The sequence below is a fragment of the Squalius cephalus genome (genome assembly GCF_949319135.1).
Source record: "Squalius cephalus genome assembly, chromosome: 2".
NCBI classification, from domain to species: Eukaryota; Metazoa; Chordata; class Actinopteri; order Cypriniformes; family Leuciscidae; genus Squalius; species Squalius cephalus.
In genome coordinates, this window is record NC_137123.1 from 334,829 (window position 1) to 354,766 (window position 19,938).

The 19,938-nt window shown below is 39.5% G+C and overlaps 1 protein-coding gene across 1 annotated transcript in view; it reads left to right on the forward strand.

The window, feature by feature from the left end:
* LOC307154398 (integrin alpha-M-like) overlaps positions 1-19,903 on the forward strand; it is a 40,356-nt gene extending 20,453 nt beyond the window's left edge. The window contains exons 3-12 of the mRNA XM_079864315.1: positions 12,068-12,166; positions 12,852-12,934; positions 13,081-13,161; positions 15,760-15,838; positions 15,933-16,037; positions 16,118-16,150; positions 18,717-18,830; positions 18,907-19,008; positions 19,190-19,300; positions 19,388-19,903. Of these exons, the coding sequence (XP_079720441.1) occupies positions 12,068-12,166; positions 12,852-12,934; positions 13,081-13,161; positions 15,760-15,838; positions 15,933-16,037; positions 16,118-16,150; positions 18,717-18,830; positions 18,907-19,008; positions 19,190-19,300; positions 19,388-19,504 (924 nt within the window). The 3' untranslated portion in view covers positions 19,505-19,903. The remainder of the gene's footprint in view (positions 1-12,067; positions 12,167-12,851; positions 12,935-13,080; positions 13,162-15,759; positions 15,839-15,932; positions 16,038-16,117; positions 16,151-18,716; positions 18,831-18,906; positions 19,009-19,189; positions 19,301-19,387) is intronic.
* Positions 19,904-19,938: the final 35 nt, after the last annotated feature.

The window sequence follows — 19,938 nt, forward strand, 5'->3', positions numbered from 1 at the left end:
ACCTTTATCGGGACAATTACGTATGAACATAACTGCAAGCTCCATGTCCCGGTTTTGCAATGTTCTGCCCTCACTTTTGAGATGCTGTTCAGCTAGGTCAGCGGCTTTGTTTAATCTGATCCAATAATCAAAAGGACCTTCATTTTGATATGGTTTCGTAGTATAAAAATCAGCCATAGGAAGACCTGTGGACATCACAACCCCAAAGTGCTGTTTGAGGACGCGGAACACCATATCCACATCACCAGTCCTAGAGACTGAGGCGCTATTGCGCAACCATATCTGAATGACATCCCTTGCACGGCCCATCAATTTGTTTATGTTTTCATCAATGCGCTCTAGACCAGAATAATTCCCTTTTTCAAGGTAAGCTCTCATCAATTCTTCCCATTCAAAGACTGAACACTTATCTGAACTGTCACCACGGAAGTATGGTGGCTCTCTACCACTTTTCAGTACAAGGTTCATCTTTGAAGCATCAATGATGGTGGTACCACACTGAGCACCTCTGACAGTCATTAAATGAAGTTGGTGTAGGTAACTGACTGCTAGAAAACAAGCTGGCTTTAATCGACTGACTGATATCAGAGCTCAGTTGTTTTACCTGTTCATTAGATAGTACTACAGTAGGTTCTGATAAACTCATTTCTAGTGGTGGTATATCGTGAGACACTGGAGTAGAAAAATGTACTCTGTTAGCATCATAATCAGTGCTATTCAACTTCCCAGGAGTACACGGAACACTAAATGGCAAAACCCCTCTGCCTCTCCCCAAATGATAGCCACCAAAATAACTGGTATCCTTGTTAGAGTGCATCATTAATTACCATACTTAAAAAAATGAAAAAAAATGAAATAAAATAAAATAAAACTTTCACAGCTAAATAATAAAACTTTTATAAATAAAAACTTTTTTTCTGATTTTACCCCTAATAAATTGATTAATCACTTAAAACATTTAACCTGCTATCAAATCAAATCTATATCTGTTTGATACCTCTTAATCTTGCTGGTTCAAAAATACTGTAAACTTAGTTCATGCGTCTCCTAGGTGAACTGGTAAAACGGCAAAGTCCGACGTCTTCTTAACCTCTGTAACAGCAGTCTGTGCGTCGTCTCAATGAAACGGAAAAACGGTGCGATCCGACGTCATCTAATCTCCGTGCATCATTCCGCGCGTCCCCGCGATGAAGCGGGAAAGCGATGAAATCCGACGTCTTCTTATCTCCGTGCAGCAACCTCGGGAGTTCGGCAGCCGCTGAACAATCGAACGGGTCACGTCACCAGTGTAACCGTATGCTTCTGTCTGCGTTGTGTTGTGAATTCAGTGCAAAAAAAGACAGGAGAGCGCCGGATTGGGTCTGCATAAGAAAATATATTTTGATAAACAGGCCGTCACACCAGCTTCAGCTCAATCACACAGTGACACTCAGTTCGGGAGAAAGGCATAGACAGTATATAAACTGGACACAGCGACCCCATTGGATTCAACGGAGGAAAGTGAAGTCAATTAGAAGCACTAACTTCCTGATGGTCGAGCGACTGCGAAGACTCAAACTGAGCTTGACGACGTAGATGTGACGTGAGCAACCCGTCTGTCTTCTAGTAGCTGTGCCAAGAGAAATCTGAATCATTCCCTTCCGAAACTTGCAGAGACGGAGAGTGTGAGTAGGAGGTGTCCATGAGCTAGCAGCAGGAGAAACTTTTGCTAAGTATTCTGATTAATTATTTTGTCATTTTGCCTCCACGTCCCCCCGATTGCGCGCGAGCTTCTCCTCCTGTCCATACGGTAATCTCTCTACTGTGCGACAGAGAGTCGTGGGTTATGACGCAATCGTTAGCCTATTTTTACAAAAACTGCTTCTACGGGGCCATAACGTAAGATACAAGGCAATGGAGCCTTTTATACATTTTTGTGTTTCTTTAGAAATAAATAATGGACAAATGGAGTCTTTAAACGCCTCAGATGTAAAGTTATTCGCTGTCAAAGTGACGCCAAAATGAATGGGAGTCAATGGGATGCTAACAGCAGGTGATGGTCTGCTAGCCAATGGCGAAAGGCAGAAAAGACCGCTCGAAGATCAATACAGCGGAAATAGCTGCCTGGACCGAACCACTTTGTTGTAAAGAGGAGGGGGGAAACGGTCGAACCATCACCTCTTTACAGACCCTTTTTAATGAATTTAATGAATATAAACACTTGTTTAAATAACAGTAGAACAGCCTTAAATGTATAATAACAGAAAAATCTTGTGAAATAAATAAAACCATTTTAACCTCGTTACACTAGCAATGTTTCTAAGGTGGAAAAAGGCTGTTTTTGTAACATATGAAATATGATTTTCAAAAGACAGGTTACAGTCGAGTATAACACCCAGGTCTTTTACTGTAGAGGATAAAGTAACAGGACATCCTACTATGTTAAAGTTGTATTGTAAGAGGTTTTGTGGGCCGTTTTTTGTACCGATAAGTATTACCACTGTCTTGTCTGGATTTAATAAAAGAAAATTACGCGTCATCCAATCGTTTATATCTTTAACACACTCTGTCAATTTGGATAATTTAGCGTTTTCATCTGGCCGTGATGAAATATAGATTTGAGTGTCATCAGCATAACAATGGAAACTAATTCCATGTTTCCTTATAATATTTCCAAGTGGCAGCATATATATTGAAAATAATAGAGGGCCTAACACAGATCCCTGCGGCACTCCATAGTTTACTGTAGTTATGATAGATTTTTCTCCATTTAAATAGACAAAATGGTAGCGGTCTAATAAGTATGATCTGAACCAGCTTAATGCTTGTCCTTGAACACCAGTATAATTTTGTAGTCGATCTAAGAGTATTGTATGATCTATAGTATCGAACGCAGCACTAAGATCAAGTAAAACTAATATTGAGATACAGCCTTGGTCAGAAGCTAAAAGTAAATCATTTGTGATTTTAACGAGCGCAGTTTCAGTGCTATGATGCGGCCTGAACCCAGACTGAAACTTTTCATAGGTGTCATTTTCTTGCAAGAAAGAGCCTAGTTGAGCGGACACAACTTTTTCTAGTATTTTAGACATAAATGGAAGATTTGAAATGGGTCTATAATTTGCTAGATTATTATGATCTAATTGTGGTTTCTTAATGAGAGGTTTTATAACTGCCAGTTTAAATGTTCTTGGAACATGACCTAATGATAAAGATGAGTTAATAATATTGAGGAGAGGCTCTTCCACTACAGGTAACACTTCTTTCAACAGTTTAGTTGGTATAGGATCTAATAAACATGTTGTTTTAGATGAAATGATAAGTTTATTTAACTCTTTTTGTTCTATAGTTGTAAAGCACTGTAATTGTTCTTGCGGGGTGATAATTGAGGCTGAATTATAAGGCGCGATTGAAGATTGAACGTTTACAATTGTGGTTCTGATGATTTTCTCAGTGAAGAACTTCATGAAATCATTACTACTAAACTGTAACGGGATATTTTGTTCGGGTGATGTCTGTTTATTTGTTAGTCTAGCCACGGTGTTAAATAAAAACCTTGGATTATTTCGGTTGTTTTCTATTAGTTTGCGGAGGTGCTCAGCCCTGGCCGCTTATAGGTCTTTCCATGCGATTCTAAAGACCTCTAAATTAGTTTCCATTTACGCTCTAAATTACGGGTTTCTCTCTTTAGAACACGCGTGGTATTGTTGTACCATGGTGCTTTAATTTTCTCTCTGACCTTTTTTAATCTAATGGGTGCAACAATATCCAATGTTCCAGAGAGAATGGTGCTCATAGTGCTAGTTAGTTCCTCTTGTTCATCTGTTTGTCTGGGTTCACTGAGCAGCTGAGACAGATTAGATAAGCAATTTGAGAAATTATCTATGGTGGATGGAAGGATTGTTCTGCCTGGTCGATAACGCGGCGCCGCATGACATATTGCTCCATATTGGAGTACATAATATGCAAGTTACCATATAATGGTCAGTGACATCATCACTTTGTGGAATGATATCTATATCGGTTGGATCGGTTCCATATGATATAATTAAATCGAGTGTATGATTAAGACGATGAGTTGGTCCGGTGACGTTTTGCTTGACCCCAAAGGAATTTAATAAATCTGTAAACGCAGCCCCTAACGCATCATTTGGATTATCTACGTGTATGTTAAAATCTCCAACAATTAATGTTTTATCGACAGTGACCAATAGATCTGAGAGAAAATCTGCAAACTCTTTTAGGAAATCAGCGTAAGGCCCTGGCGGTCTATATACGGTAGCCAAGGCTAAAGATAATAGGGATGTTTTTCTAGCATCTAAGAGCGTAACATTTAGTACAAGTACTTCAAACGAAATAAACTTATAACCCGTTTTCTGAGTAACATTGAGAGTATCTCTATAGATTGTTGCAACACCGCCGCCACGACCAATCAGACGGGGCTCATGCTTATAGGAGTATCCAGATGGAGTAGACTCATTTAGACCGAAATAATCATTTGGTTTAAGCCAGGTTTCAGTAAGGCAAAGTACATCGAAGCTATTATCTGTGACTATTTCATTTACAATAACTGCCTTAGGTGTGAGTGATCTAATGTTTAGAAGACCTAGCTTTAGAAATTGTTTTTGTTTACTAATAGCAACATTTTCTGTTTTAATAACAATTAGATTTTTCCTAGATCCTGCAGTAGATTTATTATTTGATCTCACTAAACGAGGAATAGACACAGTTTCTATGCAATGTTCTACACTAGTATTTATATCAGTTAATTTGGTGCAGCAGAGACTATGATTTGAACTTTTGGTTGATTTGAACTAGTCATCTAACGGTATTTAACATTTTGGAGATGTTATCCGACAGAAGATCCACTCCGAATCTGTTTGGGTGTAAGTCATCAGCACGGTAAAGCCTAGGACGCTCCCAAAACAGATTCCAATTATTTACAAAGAGCAGTTTCTGCTCATTGCACCATGACATTAACCATTCATTTAGCGCGAATAGTCTACTAAACTTTTCATGTCCTAGTCGGTACGTGGGAAGCGGTCCTGACACAATGATCATTGTTTTCAGGCGATGTGCTGCGTACCGTCTCGATCAGATTCCTGAAGTCTTTCTTCAGAACTTCCGTCTGGCGCAGCCTGATGTCGTTCACTCCCGCGTGTAAGACCACACTTCCGACGCGCTCGTTATCGTTCAGAATCTTGGGAACGTGAGCAGCGATTTCAGAAACACGAGCACCAGGAAAGCAGTGACTGTGCACCTTACTCTTACCTAATGTAGCGTAGATGTCCCGAACGATGGAATCGCCGATGATCATAGCATCGCGTTCTGTTTCGCGAAGAGGGGAGAAGCGGTTTTGTGTGGATAACTCGAAAACCAGGAGGGTCGGAGAGGGTCTTGGTCTAGACCTGACTCGCGTCTTCCGCTGCGGAACCATCCAGGCTTCGTGGTGGCGTGTTGGAGCCGGAGTGAACGAGACCATGGCTGATCGCGACCTCGACGCTCAGGACCGATGCTGAGTAACGCACGGAGTAGACGAGGTCGGAGTCAGCGGGTTAGTAACATTAATCACTGATTTGTGTGCATCGGCGCGTGATGTTTCAAGAGCTAACCGCCGGTCTATCAGCTCGGCTTTTCTCACTAAAAGGTCGTGGATCTGTTTCTCAACAGCTTCCAGCTCAGACTGCACCGCGTGCAGCTCAAATGTGTCCTCACCTGCACCAAAAGGTAGACTACTTACATCTGATATATTCGCCATTTTAACAGATGGACAGTAAGTTATCAACGACGCTACCAGTGATGCTATCAATATTAATACTAATTTATGACTGAAGTCTTGGATATAATCCGTCTTTTTAGTGGTTCGGGTGTAGAGTAGACGCACGATAGGCGGAAAACAAAAAATAAATGTTTGTTTGTAAGTGAGTGTGGAGAAGACGCGTTCAGCCGTGATCCACAGATGTAACCTATAAGAGTATCCGGCGTTGGATCACTAATAGGCTTGAGACGCGTCTGCTCAACAGTCCGCGTTGTAACTATGAGGTTTGAGCAGTAGTGCTTGAAAAATGTCCGTTGTAAGTGAGTTTAAAGAGAAAATCAAGAATTATAAATCAAATCGATAGAGCTCCAAAGACAACAACGTGTTCAGACGCATGTTGTTCCAACCCCGTAAGACCTTTGTTCATCTTCGGAACACAAATTAAGATATTTTTTATTAAATCTGAGAGCTGGATCACTTATAACTTGCTGGCCCAGAAAATGTATTAAATATAGTCCAAGTGACTACAGTGGCTCAATCTTAAGTTTATAAAGCGACGAGAATACTTTTTGTGCGCAAAAAAAACGAACAAAAATAACGACTTTATTCCACTATTCATTTCCTTCTCTCTGGGCCTCAAATCTTTTCACGTAGTGTTTTAGCGCAGCGCTTCTGTGTTGCTCGTCACCACATAGGCTCACTATGGCCGACGCTGGTCATGTGTGTGATGAGTGTGACGTACAACACAGACGCGCTGCGCTAAAACACTACGTGAACTAACGCGAGGCCCAGAGAGAAGGAAATGAATAGTGGAATAAAGTTGTTATTTTTTTTGCGCACAAAAAGTATTCTCGTCGCTTTATAAACTTAAGATTGAGCCACTATAGTCACTTGGACTATATTTAATACATTTTCTGGGCCAGCAAGTTATAAGTGATCCAGCTCTCAGATTTAATCAAAAATATCTTAATTTGTGTTCCGAAGATGAACGAAGGTCTTACGGGGTTGGAACAACATGAGGGTGAGTAATTACTGACAGAACTTTCATTTTTGGGTGAACTAACCCTTTAAATATGAATTGCGTGTCTGTGTGTGAATGAATGAACGGTACAGATGTTTACTTCAGCTGTAGTAAACAACAGCGCACATCTGTGCCGTTCATTCACACTTGCACTTACAATAGTAAACATGTTATTTTTACATGAACACATCTACTAGTTTAGCTTTTACCAAACTATATTGCTATACAGAGATGAGTAAAAATCGACTGAAATATGTTGAAATAAAATGTCTTTGTATAAGCAACGTATTAAACTGCAAATTAACATTTATATGCAAATATATCATAAAAACGATATGTTACAGACGAAATATAAATGTTGAGACAAGATTTAGTTGATTAGTTTTGGATAGATTATAAAGTTTTTACTGTAAAAAATACTACTGTCACATCAAATAAGCTTTTGTTCGCCAATTTCTGCTCGTATGTTAAATACATAGTATGGGATGTTTTGTCAAAAATAAAGTAGGTATATTGAATTATCAACTAAGATGTTATTATAGTGTTTGTTCCAACATTCAAACTAATGAATCCTTATCTTTGAAATACGTATGGTAAAATGTATGATTTTTACAAAGAAAGACACTTGAAATATTGTTAAAATTGTTGTTGTAATTGTAACCTTTTTAATAAAATAGCAAAAAATATATTTACAATGTAAATCTAAACAAAACAAAATCTAATTCGGTCAATTTAAGCCTTCTCATTAAATTATTTTTATTGTGTTTTATTAGTGACAAATTTGGGGAGAGGATATATTCCAAAACTTTCTGAAAATACAGCATGAGAATTAACTGCACAATTACTAGAAATGTTTACCTTTGATATTATACAATTTGATTTGCATGCATACAAAATTTGTGGAAAAAGACATTTTTTTTCAAGATGTTTCCAACTCTAACTTTGAACCAATTCTGTAGAATATATATATATATATATATATATACTGTGTGTGTGTATATATATATATACACTCACCTAAAGGATTATTAGGAACACCGGTTCAATTTCTCATTAATGCAATTATCTAATCAACCAATCACATGGCAGTTGCTTCAATGCATTTAGGGGTGTGGTCCTGGTCAAGACAATCTCCTGAACTCCAAACTGAATGTCAGAATGGGAAAGAAAGGTGATTTAAGCACTTTTGAGCGTGGCATGGTTGTTGGTGCCAGACGGGCCGGTCTGAGTATTTCACAGTCTGCTCAGTTACTGGGATTTTCACGCACAACCATTTCTAGGGTTTACAAAGAATGGTGTGAAAAGGGAAAAACATCCAGTATGCGGCAGTCCTGTGGGCGAAAATGCCTTGTTGATGCTAGAGGTCAGAGGAGAATGGGCCGACTGATTCAAGCTGATAGAAGAGCAACTTTCACTGAAATAACCACTCTTTACAACCGAGGTATGCAGCAAAGCATTTGTGAAGCCACAACACGCACAACCTTGAGGCGGATGGGCTACAACAGCAGAAGACCCCACCGGGTACCACTCATCTCCACTACAAATAGGAAAAAGAGGCTACAATTTGCACGAGCTCATCAAAATTGGACAGTTGAAGACTGGAAAAATGTTGCCTGGTCTGATGAGTCTCGATTTCTGAGTCAGAATTTGGCGTAAACAGAATGAGAACATGGATCCATCATGCCTTGTTACCACTGTGCAGGCTGGTGGTGGTGGTGTAATGGTGTGGGGGATGTTTTCTTGGCACACTTTAGGCCCCTTAGTGCCAATTGGGCATCGTTTAAATGCCACGGCCTACCTGAGCATTGTTTCTGACCATGTCCATCCCTTTATGACCATCATGTACCCATCCTCTGATGGCTACTTCCAGCAGGATAATGCGCCATGTCACAAAGCTCGAATCATTTCAAATTGGTTTCTTGAACATGACAATGAGTTCACTGTACTAAAATGGCCCCCACAGTCACCAGATCTCAACCCAATAGAGCATCTTTGGGATGTGGTGGAACGGGAGCTTCGTGCCCTGGATGTGCATCCCACAAATCTCCATCAACTGCAAGATGCTATCCTATCAATATGGGCCAACATTTCTAAAGAATGCTTTCAGCACCTTGTTGAATCAATGCCACGTAGAATTAAGGCAGTTCTGAAGGCAAAGGAGGTCAAACACAGTATTAGTATGGTGTTCCTAATAATCCTTTAGGTGAGTGTATATACTCTCAGTGACACACCTGAATGAAAGGCTCATTATGCGGCTCATTGTCTTCTCAGGTGTGAATCACATCATTATTCATGAGCATTCACGCCCCCACGCATTTTGCCTTTCCAAACAAAAAGTGTCTTACAAAATTTAAATCAATGTATTGTTTTATGTGAATGATTAGGCAGGATGATTTTCACATCATTTTGAAGCAAAACTCTAGGCAAAAGTCAAAAGTCTTGTGGACACATATTGAGTATGTGTTTTGTGGCCTTATTTCAGAAACTTTAAAGGGCACCTATTATGCAAAATTCACTTTTACATGCTGTTTGAACATAAATGTGTGTTGGCAGTGTGTGAGCAAAACTACCCTAGAATGATAAAAATCCACCCAGTGGTTTTTTTACAATCTCAATAAATCATAAGCACTGTCTCAGAATGAGCTGTTCTCATATTCGGCGCAATGTGACGTAGAATTGAGCAGGCCCCGCCCACGACTGCTGATTGACACTGCAGTTTCAGCATAGACCCGCCCTGAGTGAGCTGGACACAGAGTCCGCCATTGTTCGACGCTTGAGCCGCTGTAGACAAGAATGTCTCCTAAGCGATTGAGGTGTTTTGTTGTTGGATGTAAGAATGAATATAGCAGTCTTCATTTACTCCCGTTGTTACTCGAGGATGGCTCTGTACTGTTCGTGATCCAGCTTACAGTCTCTGGAGTGACAGGCCTAACGTTACTGACCACGGCAGAGATGAAAGTCAGAGCGCGCACTTTATCACAGCTCATCGAGTCATTTTACGGATTTACGGTTTACCAGTTTATTTAGCACCCACTGAAAAGGTGTGTATATATTTGTTTACTCTTAGTTGTAACGAGTGTTTTGTGTACTTCGCTGTGTACTTCGCTGTGTAAGGGAGAGAGAGAGAGTTTACGGATAAGACTTTAATGCGCACTTCTTATACAGTGTTTATTCAGCTCTTACAGTGATTCTCTGGAGTAAAACTAACGTTTCATCTTTTGTGTGATGTACAATAAACTTAACTGAACTCATCAGTATATTTTGGTCATCATTCGGACAGGGTCTGCCACAGCAGGCTTGTATTAATAGTGGATTAAAGCAGATGACAAATAAGTTAATCGTAATTAAACCAAACTATACCTGTTCTATCCCCATACAGCGTATATTCTCTGGCTCTATGGGCATTATTGTCCGACTCCGAGTCGAAATGAACACCGCAACTGAGAGTTTCTGTTCTGATATTATCAGATGAGATTGTCCTGACTGAAGCGTGAGCTCGTGAGGCTCCGCCCTCTGTGCGTGGAACCACATCTCATTATCATTTAAAGGAGACACACTAAAACAGCGCGTTTTTCGGAGCCCCAAAAAATGACAATTTAAACATGCTGTAAAAAATTATCTGTTGGGTATTTTGAGCTAAAACTTCACATACACACTCTGGGGACATCAGAGACTTGTTTTACATCTTGTGAAAAGAGTCATAATAGGTGCCCTTTAATTTTTAGTTTTTTTCAATAACCATGCATAAACATTATTCTCTCAAAAATACAAACATGTACATACATGTTGCTCACATATTATGATAGCCCTGTTTGTGTTAAATAGTGTAATTACACCTTTGACATTAATATGTTTATAAGCAAATGAAAAAAGCACAAATGTTAGGGCATTTCAGAACATCTCAAGGACCCCAAAAACACCTCAGACCCCAGAGGGTTAACCAGCAAGCCAAACAAACTACACATACCTGCAAGGCGGAAGGGAGGCAAAAACCGGGACGGGCGGTCCACAGGCAGTAAAATTCCCCTTTTTATCCTCACTAAAGACATGTGATTGGACGACTTGCGCACCTTTGGCTTGTTAGAAAGCAAACACCATGCTCAATGCACCGTTTTCCCACTACACTGTCATTTCTAGTTCCTGTGAGATGTGGCCAGTTCAAATTCCAAAAGGAAGGCAAATCTATTATTAAGATATTTGTCAAAGAATAAAAATATGAAATATAGAGACTCTAAAGAGATTTCTCTGAATATCTTATGTTGTTTTAAAGGGATCATATAATGTAATTTTTGTACAAGCTAATATGATTCTTTAGGGTCTAAATGAAAAGTTTGTAATATACTTTAATTAAAAATTCTCATTAGTATTGTAAGAAAACACTCATTTTACCTGGTCAAAAACAGCTCTGTTTTCAGCACGCCGTTTCAGTGCATGTGTCTTTAAATGATAATGAGCTTTGCTCACCCCGCCCCTCTGTTCTGTGCGTACACCGTTTGTAACACAATAACACAATAACCATAACGCGGTGTTCATTATAAACGTGGGATTATGAATTATATTGAGAACGTCGTACATAGAAAACATGCCGTAATGTACCCTGAGTGTAAACAGACGCATTCATCGGGAAGCGTGCAAGCTATTTGCAAAGATTAATATAAAGATTAATATAAAGGTCAATAAAACGTTACACTCACTTCAGTTCTTCTGGAGGTTCAGCAGGAACACAAATAGTTGGTACCGATCCTTTTTTCAGGAGCAGCTTCTTAGCAAATAACCGGCTTTACTGACCCTCGTTTGTAAAGCAGTCTGGTGAAATGATTCGCACAAACATGAAAGCATTGATGTTGATCATGGGGAATATTCCCTTCGAAAACAAACTCAGCCACTGCGTCTTTAGCGGTTCGGATTTAGGAACATCATCAATATGACTGCTGTGTTCGTTATTACACCCAATCGTTAGACGCCATTCTACTCAGCACTACAGCTATCAACAATGAACACGCCGGTTGGCGCGTGCTATGATTGACAGCTCGCTCACGAGGGCGGGTCTGTGTTTGAAACGCTGCTGTCAATCAGCCATCGTGGGAGGGGCGTCGATTTTGTGACGTCACAATATCGAACAGCTTGATTTGAGACAGGAGGAAACATATAAGGAGATTTAAAAAAACAAAACACTGGATGGATTTTTATCATTTTATGATGGTTGTGTACAGGCACTGCCAACACACATTTCAATACAATCAACTTGTAAAAGTGCATGTACCATTATATGACCCCTTTAAGGATTTTATAAATGTGTGTGTGTTCAGCCCAGCCGGACTCGAAGCAGCTGTGGTGATCGTGACAGCGATGCTATGAACAGAACCACCTGCAGTATCAATCTACCAGTGTACCGCAGCGGCACCACGGTAAAACACACACACACACACAGACACACACACACACACACACACACACACACACACACACACACACACACACACACACACACACACACACACACACACACACACAGTCAGGCAGACACACTGAAAAGACAGATAGACACAACAGACAAACAAACTGACACACAGACACGCTCATTGTACATATAAAATATCAGAAGTTTGTTTCAGTAGTCCCATATTCATCATTGTGACCAGTCTGTTTACAATGTCCAACCAACTACCAATGTAACGTGTACATCTACAAATGTCTTTTATACAGTGTTTACATATACACAGAACAAAATTATAAACGCAACACTTTTGTTTTTGCCCCCATTTTTCATGAGCTGAACTCAAAGATAAAACTTTTTCTATGTACACAAAAGGTCTATTTCTCTCAAATATCGTTCACAAATCTGTCTAAATCTGTGTTAGTGAGCACTTCTCCTTTGCCGAGATAATCCATCCACCTCACAGGTGTGGCATATCAAGATGCGGATTAGACAGCATGATTATTGCACAGGTGTGCTTTATGCTGTCCACTATAAAAAGGCCACTCTAAAATGTGCAAATGAATAAATAATTTTGTTCAGTGTATATATAATGAATTTTCTCAATCATTCTCTTGCCAATGCTATCAACACCTGTGATTTCTACTGTCTTCTAGACTCAGTTTCTGGCAACCTTTCGTATGGCGAAATGGGATTACGACTGGTCCGACAGGATGGAGATGATGATCACCGCTAACAGGTGAATGAGGCTGAATTTGACAGATTTGTTTGTTTTCAGGGCTGTTTCATATCAGTAATGTTCAGCAGAGATGTGCGCTCGCGATCCAGGTTATGAAGAATGATTTAATGTTCAATCATGAGTAAATCCTGTATGTTTGTTCACAGTGATAATAATGGAAACACCAGCGTTGCGGAGGTGAGGAGGAGCGTCCCGGTTCAGTTCGCTGTTGATCTGGCGATCAGTCTGTGAGTGGCATTTATTTAACTTCTTTTCTTCTGTTCACAGAACTCAACAAAGGACATTTAATTAATTTTTTTTGGCTTTGTCTGTTCATTTTTTCTCTCACTCGTTTTCTGTTTTAATGGCTTTATTGGAAAGACAAACAATGTTATTACCAGAAACCGGTTGTATTATCAGCAGTTATTACGCGGCTCTGTGGAATACTTGATTCTGATGGGTCAATCACACATCCAGCAGTATCTTATTCCTCGTTAACAACCGCTGAAAACAGAAACACAGACTCATCCGGGTCACTGAAGTCAGTAGCGCTATACGCAAGTTTTGCTTTTGGTGAGCTAATAAAATATAAAAACTCAGTCAAATCAATATTTTGTGTACAGTTATTTAATTATGCCATCCAGTATCGTGGACTCGCTCTCTCTTGTTTCATACAAACGCTGTGTAATAAGTGGTATGACTGTATACCATATCTCTTAAATGTCCGTCTAGTTTGAACTTGCTGCTGAAACTGCTCTCTCCGCAGAAGCTTTACGTTTAAAGACCTAATAAAATATTTAGACTCAGATCAATATTTCGTGTCTAATTATGACCGCCGCTAGCATAGATAGCGAAGCGGTCATATAGGGATTGTCAAAGTTTTTTTTTTTTTTTTTTTTCGTCATCTACTTCCTGAATTTTTGGTCAACGATACCAGGGACACCGAAACACCGGGGAACATGAAATTTGGTGGGCATGTAGCCCCACTAGACTTTTACGAAAAAATTTCGTTTGGTCCCCGGGGGCCACTCCCCCCCCGCGCTGGGCCCCCCCAAACCCAAAAAATGCAGTTTTTCCTAAATAACTACCTGAACCGTGGCACCGAGGATGAAGACATTTTTATGGTATGTTGGTCTTAAGGGCCCACATCAACCTAACCCATAATCACTCATTTGTGATTTGCGCCCCTTCCCATAAAAAATGAAAATGCAATATTATTCTGCTTTAATCGCCCCTATCTTCAGTTGAGATGTTCCGAACTGCACCATATTTCATGTGTATGATTAACTTGACATCCTCTGGGGGTATGCTAAGTTTCGTAGAATTTCATCCATGGGGGGGTATAAAATAAATTCATTTATGTGCACATTTAGTGACTGTACACTCATCGGCCTGTAGATGGTGCTGTTGAGCGAAGGGTTGCTGGTTTAGGATGATACTGTCACACACACACATGCAGGAATACAAACAAACGCAAGCATGCACACACACTGACATCCACACGCACAGACACACACCCATACACACACATACAAATCCACATGCACAGACACACACACACAAACACACACGCGCACACACATGTACGCACGCATACATACACGCACAGACACACACAAACACACACACACAGACACACACATACACAAACACACACACATACACACACACACAGACAGACAAGCACATACTACTACTTTTTTTAGGTATCAGCCATATACCCGAATTACCAATACCCAATGTGTTATGCTTGGGCAGTATACTAATGAGGTGGGTGGGACATGTTTCATGCCATGTTAGATCACATCCTGAGAGTCTACGCTTTCAGAAAATATATAGTTTATATAGTTGAATCAGTTTTCTCTTCATGGTAGAGACCAAAATGTATTATGTGTACACTTTCTTCACCTAAATCCATAAAATCCCATTAATTTCTATGGGACATTTACTTAAGTGTTCTACTAGGTACAGTGGGAATGAGTTTAATTTTGTTAACATTGTTTTTTTTAAAACTCTGGGACCAGGGCTACAAGATGTTTTTTATTTCAGTAAAACACAACAAACCCATGCCAAAGTCAGATGACGTTTTCACATTATGGATGTTAAGTGTCTAAACTAATGACTTTTGATATAAAACTTAAATAGTAATGGCAAATAATTACAAAACTCTAAATTATCCATGATCCACAGGAATACTCCAGACAGTCTTTTAAAATGTACAACTTATATACATAAACACGCAATACAGCCAAATTGCTCCACATTATTTATTTTTGTGGAAAGCCAGTGCAGGCCTGAGCGGCGGTCATATTTTGTACCGCCATGCGGTACATCTAGTTATTTACTTATGTGTGTGTGTAATAAGCAGAGTGTGTGTGTAATAAGCAGAGTGTGTGTTTAATAGGCAGAGTGTGTGTGTAATAAGCAGAGTGTACGCGTGTTGTGGACCCGCCACATAAAAAAAAAAAAAAAAATTGGCATTGATTTTAGAGCAGGTTTCAGTCGGTCAATGGCTCAGTCTATTTCAGTTCCTCAAAATAGCAACGGTCCAACAATGCGCCAGAACACACCTCGTTTTCAGACCAGCAGCCCATGGGCCACAGATGGACGCAAATGCATTTGCTACTTAAACAACGTAGCGCAGGACGTGAAAATGATAACTGCGTCTGGCTGAAACTAGCAAACACACTTTCTGGCTGAAACTAGCAGAAAACACTTTCAGCACCAAGCTTGGTGCTGCATTGCGCCGGGTGTATGATAGGGCCCTAAGACAGTAACAATAAATTAAAATGACAGAAAACCATATGATTGACTGAGAAGTTATTGAGTTGTTGTGTGTTTGTCAGAGCGGCTGAAGACTCTGTGACGTATCTGAACTTCTCTCTGGAGGACAGAGGTCCAAAACCTCTCAACATCGTCTACAAGGTCAGAGAGTCAAACAAACATCTACAGCTTCATCCTGTTGTTTCTGGGCTTCTCGTGATCAGATTGCTGTGTGTCTGTGTGTTTGTGTCCACAGGTGGAGAATCTGGGTGTTAAAGGTCTGCCGGTGTCGCTCAAGCTCACCCTGCCCTGTCAAACTACACATGTGATTTTAACTCCTCAGAGCTTCAGCATGCAGGAGGTGCGTCACTCGTTCATCAGCTCATACCATCAGACCAGCATGTGTTCTGCTGAATAAACATCTTCTGTTCTTCTCTACAGAACCCAGAGCCGTGTGGATTCATCAAACCGCAGGTAAGAGATCATAGACCCTTTTACAGCTGCTGTTGAAGTGATCGTTCACCCAAAACATGACCGTTCTGTCATCATTTACTCACTCTCATGTCATTCATTTCTTTTGTTGAGCACAAAAGGGATGTTTTGAACTTGTGTTTAACCCTCTGGGGTCTAAGGTGTTTTTGGGGTCCTTGAGATGTTCTGACATGCCCTGACATTTGTGCTTTTTTCAGTTGCTTATAAACATATTAATGGCAAAAAAAATAAATATTACACACTATTTAGCACAAACAGGGCTACCATGAAATGTGAGCAACAAGAATGTACATGTCTGCATTTTTGAGAGAATAATGTTTATGCGTGGTTATTGAAAAAACTAAAAACTAAAGTTTCTGAAATAAGGCCACACAACACATACTAAATATGTGTCAATAAGACTTTTGTCTAATGGATGTCATTGCCTAGTGTTTTTTCTTCAAAATGATGTGAAAATCACCCTGCCTTATCATTCACATAACACAATACATTGATTTGAATTTTGCAAAGCACTTTCTGTTTGGAAAGGCAATATTCGGAGTGGGCGTCAACAATCATGCATATTTAGTGGTTCACACCTGAAAGAGACAATGGGGCCCGCATACTTAATTAGCCATTCATTCAGGTGAGTCACTGAGCCACAAGAATGCAAGAGCAACAGTTGGAAGCATCTCAATTCTTTTTTTTTTCTACATATTGTGCTTGCAATTTGGCCTATAATATCCAAGGAAAACATGTCTAGTAATTGTGCAGTTAATTCTCATACTGTATTTTCAGTTTTGGAATATTTATCCTCTCCCCAAATTTGTCACTAATAAAACACAATAAAATTTATTTAAAGAAAAGGCTTATATTTACCCTTTAATAGTTTGTTTACATCTACCTTGTAAATATATTTTTTTATTAAAAAGGTTACAATTACAACAACAATTCAAGTGTAATCTTTCTTTGTAAAAACTAAAGTATACATTTTATCATACATATTTCAAAGTTATGGATTTGATTGATTATTTGATTACTTTATTTTTGACAAAACATGCTATATTTAACATGAGCAAATATTGGCAAACAAAAGCTTATTTGAGGTGGCAGATATTTTACAGTAAAAATGTATAATCTATCCAAAACTAATCAACGAAATGTTGTCTTTCATATGTCTGTAACATAGGTCTTTCATTTTTATTATAAGAAATATAAATGTTAATTTGCAGTTTAATACGTTGCTTATACAAATACATTTTATTTCAACATATTTCAGTCGATTTTTACTCAGTATAGCAATACAGTTTGCTAAAACCGAAACATTCATTCACAAACAGAAACGCCTGACTGTAACGTTATTTTTATGAAATATTAGGGCATATAAATGTTAATTTGCAGTTTAATACGTTGCTTATACAAATAGCCTACATTTTATTTCAACATATTTCTGTCGATTTTTACTCAACTCAGTACGGCAATACAGTTTGCTAAAACATCATCATTCATTCACACAGAGACGCAATTTAAATTTAAACGGTCTTTTTGCGAGCTGTGATAAACAGCGCGCATCTCTGCGGCTGCCGTTCATTCATTCACAGAAACGCGATTAACTTAAGAAGGAAAAAAAACTTACTACATATTCGGATCCTCTCTCCTGCAATACCCGCACTCTGAGGTAGATTTTCCATTATTATTATTCCTCACAGCGCTGCCAGATGGTGTAAACACGTAAGTTAGGTTACAATGATATGATCAAACTTGTGTTTTCTCGAGCTGATATGGGGGGCGTTCACAGGTTTGCTTGGATTGCCTCAGTAATTTGCGTTTGAATAGCACGCGCTCTCCGTGGGCGGAGTCACATTACATTTGAATTAGCTCTAATGAGCTCGACTGGAATTGCTCTCTTTTAATACAGATTTCACAAGATGAGAATATTTGTTTTTTATATAAATTACCTCATTTAAAAGAAGAGAATTCAAGCTTCATGCCTGTGTGTCTGTATGCCTGTTTGACTGAGTATTCGCTGAGTTACAGTTCATTTTCGGACGTGTTTCAGAATGGACTACACTGACACAGAGAAGGCAGAACTCGCATCACGTTTATTTTTCTTTATTTGGCAAAAAGCACAACACTTTGTTTTTATTGTGAGTATACACAAAAATAATACACATTTAACAGAATCGATTGATGTATGAAACTTGCTTGTAATATCAAAGTCCACAGAGCAAAATTAATTTCTTTTGAACTGAACTGAAAAAAGCGAGCCTATCGCGCTGGCGCGATTGTCGACCCCAGGGGGTTAAACAACAGTGCAGCCCAAAAACACATTTCTTAAAATATCTTCTATGTTCCACTGAAGAAAGAAAGAAAGGTTTCGAACAACATGAGGCTGAATAAAGAATGACAGAATGATCATTTCTGGGTGAACGATCCCTTTAAGATCCGATCTCAAGCAGTCACAGTAAATGCATCTTCTGTCTGCTGGATTCATCTCTGTTTAGTTCAGTTGATTCTCTGGTTCATTGGTGTCAGTGTTTCAGTTCTCAGTGTTGTGTCGATGTTTCAGGACGGTCACTGCGGGAAGTTCGAGTGTGGTCAGTTTGATCTGCAGAAAGCTTCAGTAGTTCACTTCATCCTGACGGCAGACGCAGCTCTCCAGAACGTGAAGGAATACGAGAGCGTGAGTGACGAACACAGACAAACACCAGTTTAAGATGGACTAACTCTGAAATCAGACTCTGTCTCTTCTGCTGTAGAAACACTCCTTCTACGAGTTCAGAGAGGATTCTGCCTTGGACATCAGCGCCGAGCTCCACTACAACAGAAGCCGCTACAACCAGACGTCGACCGGCCTGAAGGTGATGAGTGACAGAAATCTGTACCTTTGCCTTAACTGATGTTGTGCTTGTGCTGATCAGCGCGTGATCGTCAGTGTCGGCCTGAACTCACACCACAGACCTGCAGGAGTCCATGACTGACGGCACTCTTACAGTATTACAGATACAGACACTGTTCTGAGTTTCTCTCTGTTCCTCTCAGATCGCAGTGAAGGCGGAGTTTGTCGTTCCACCCAGTCTAATGCTGATCGTGTGCACTGGTGCAGGGGGCGGGCTCATCCTGCTCATTATCATATTGATCCTGCTGCTGAAGGTAAGAACCAATCATATCACCTCACACCTGATGTCATCATTCACCTCTCAAAGTCTCAAGCCAATCTGTATGTGTGTTTGTGTTTAGTGCGGGTTTTATAAGCGAATGCGTCCTAAAGATTTTTTCGAAGAGGATAAACTGCAGTTGAAAACACACTTTCTTCTCAATGCTAAAGAAACGGAGGAGTCAGTGAGAATGGAGTGAGAGAGACGAATCCCAGACCTGAACTTCCAAACACTTACTTTTGATAATTTACTTTTGTTGTGCTGAAAATAAAGATGTTTGTTTGGAAGGAGCTGAAGATTCTTTCATTGTTAACGATGTATGCTCTGTTGTATGATAATGTTTTCTTGAGGCTCATTGGGTGTTTAGTATGTTTAGTTTAATGATCTTCAACTTTTGTTGTAATAACTGGCCCTCATCTTGTTATTTGGAATATTAATATTTTTAAAAGAAGAGCAATGAATAATCAATCAGAGAACAAATAAATTATGATTAAAATGTGATTTTAGTGACTTTTATAAGCTTCAACAGGTTCCTATTAAAGACACCTACGTTTTAGACACTTCTTTGTTGATTCCTTTGTTATACCCATTAAAATCCAAGAACATTAAGTTGATCATGGTTTGTTTATTAAT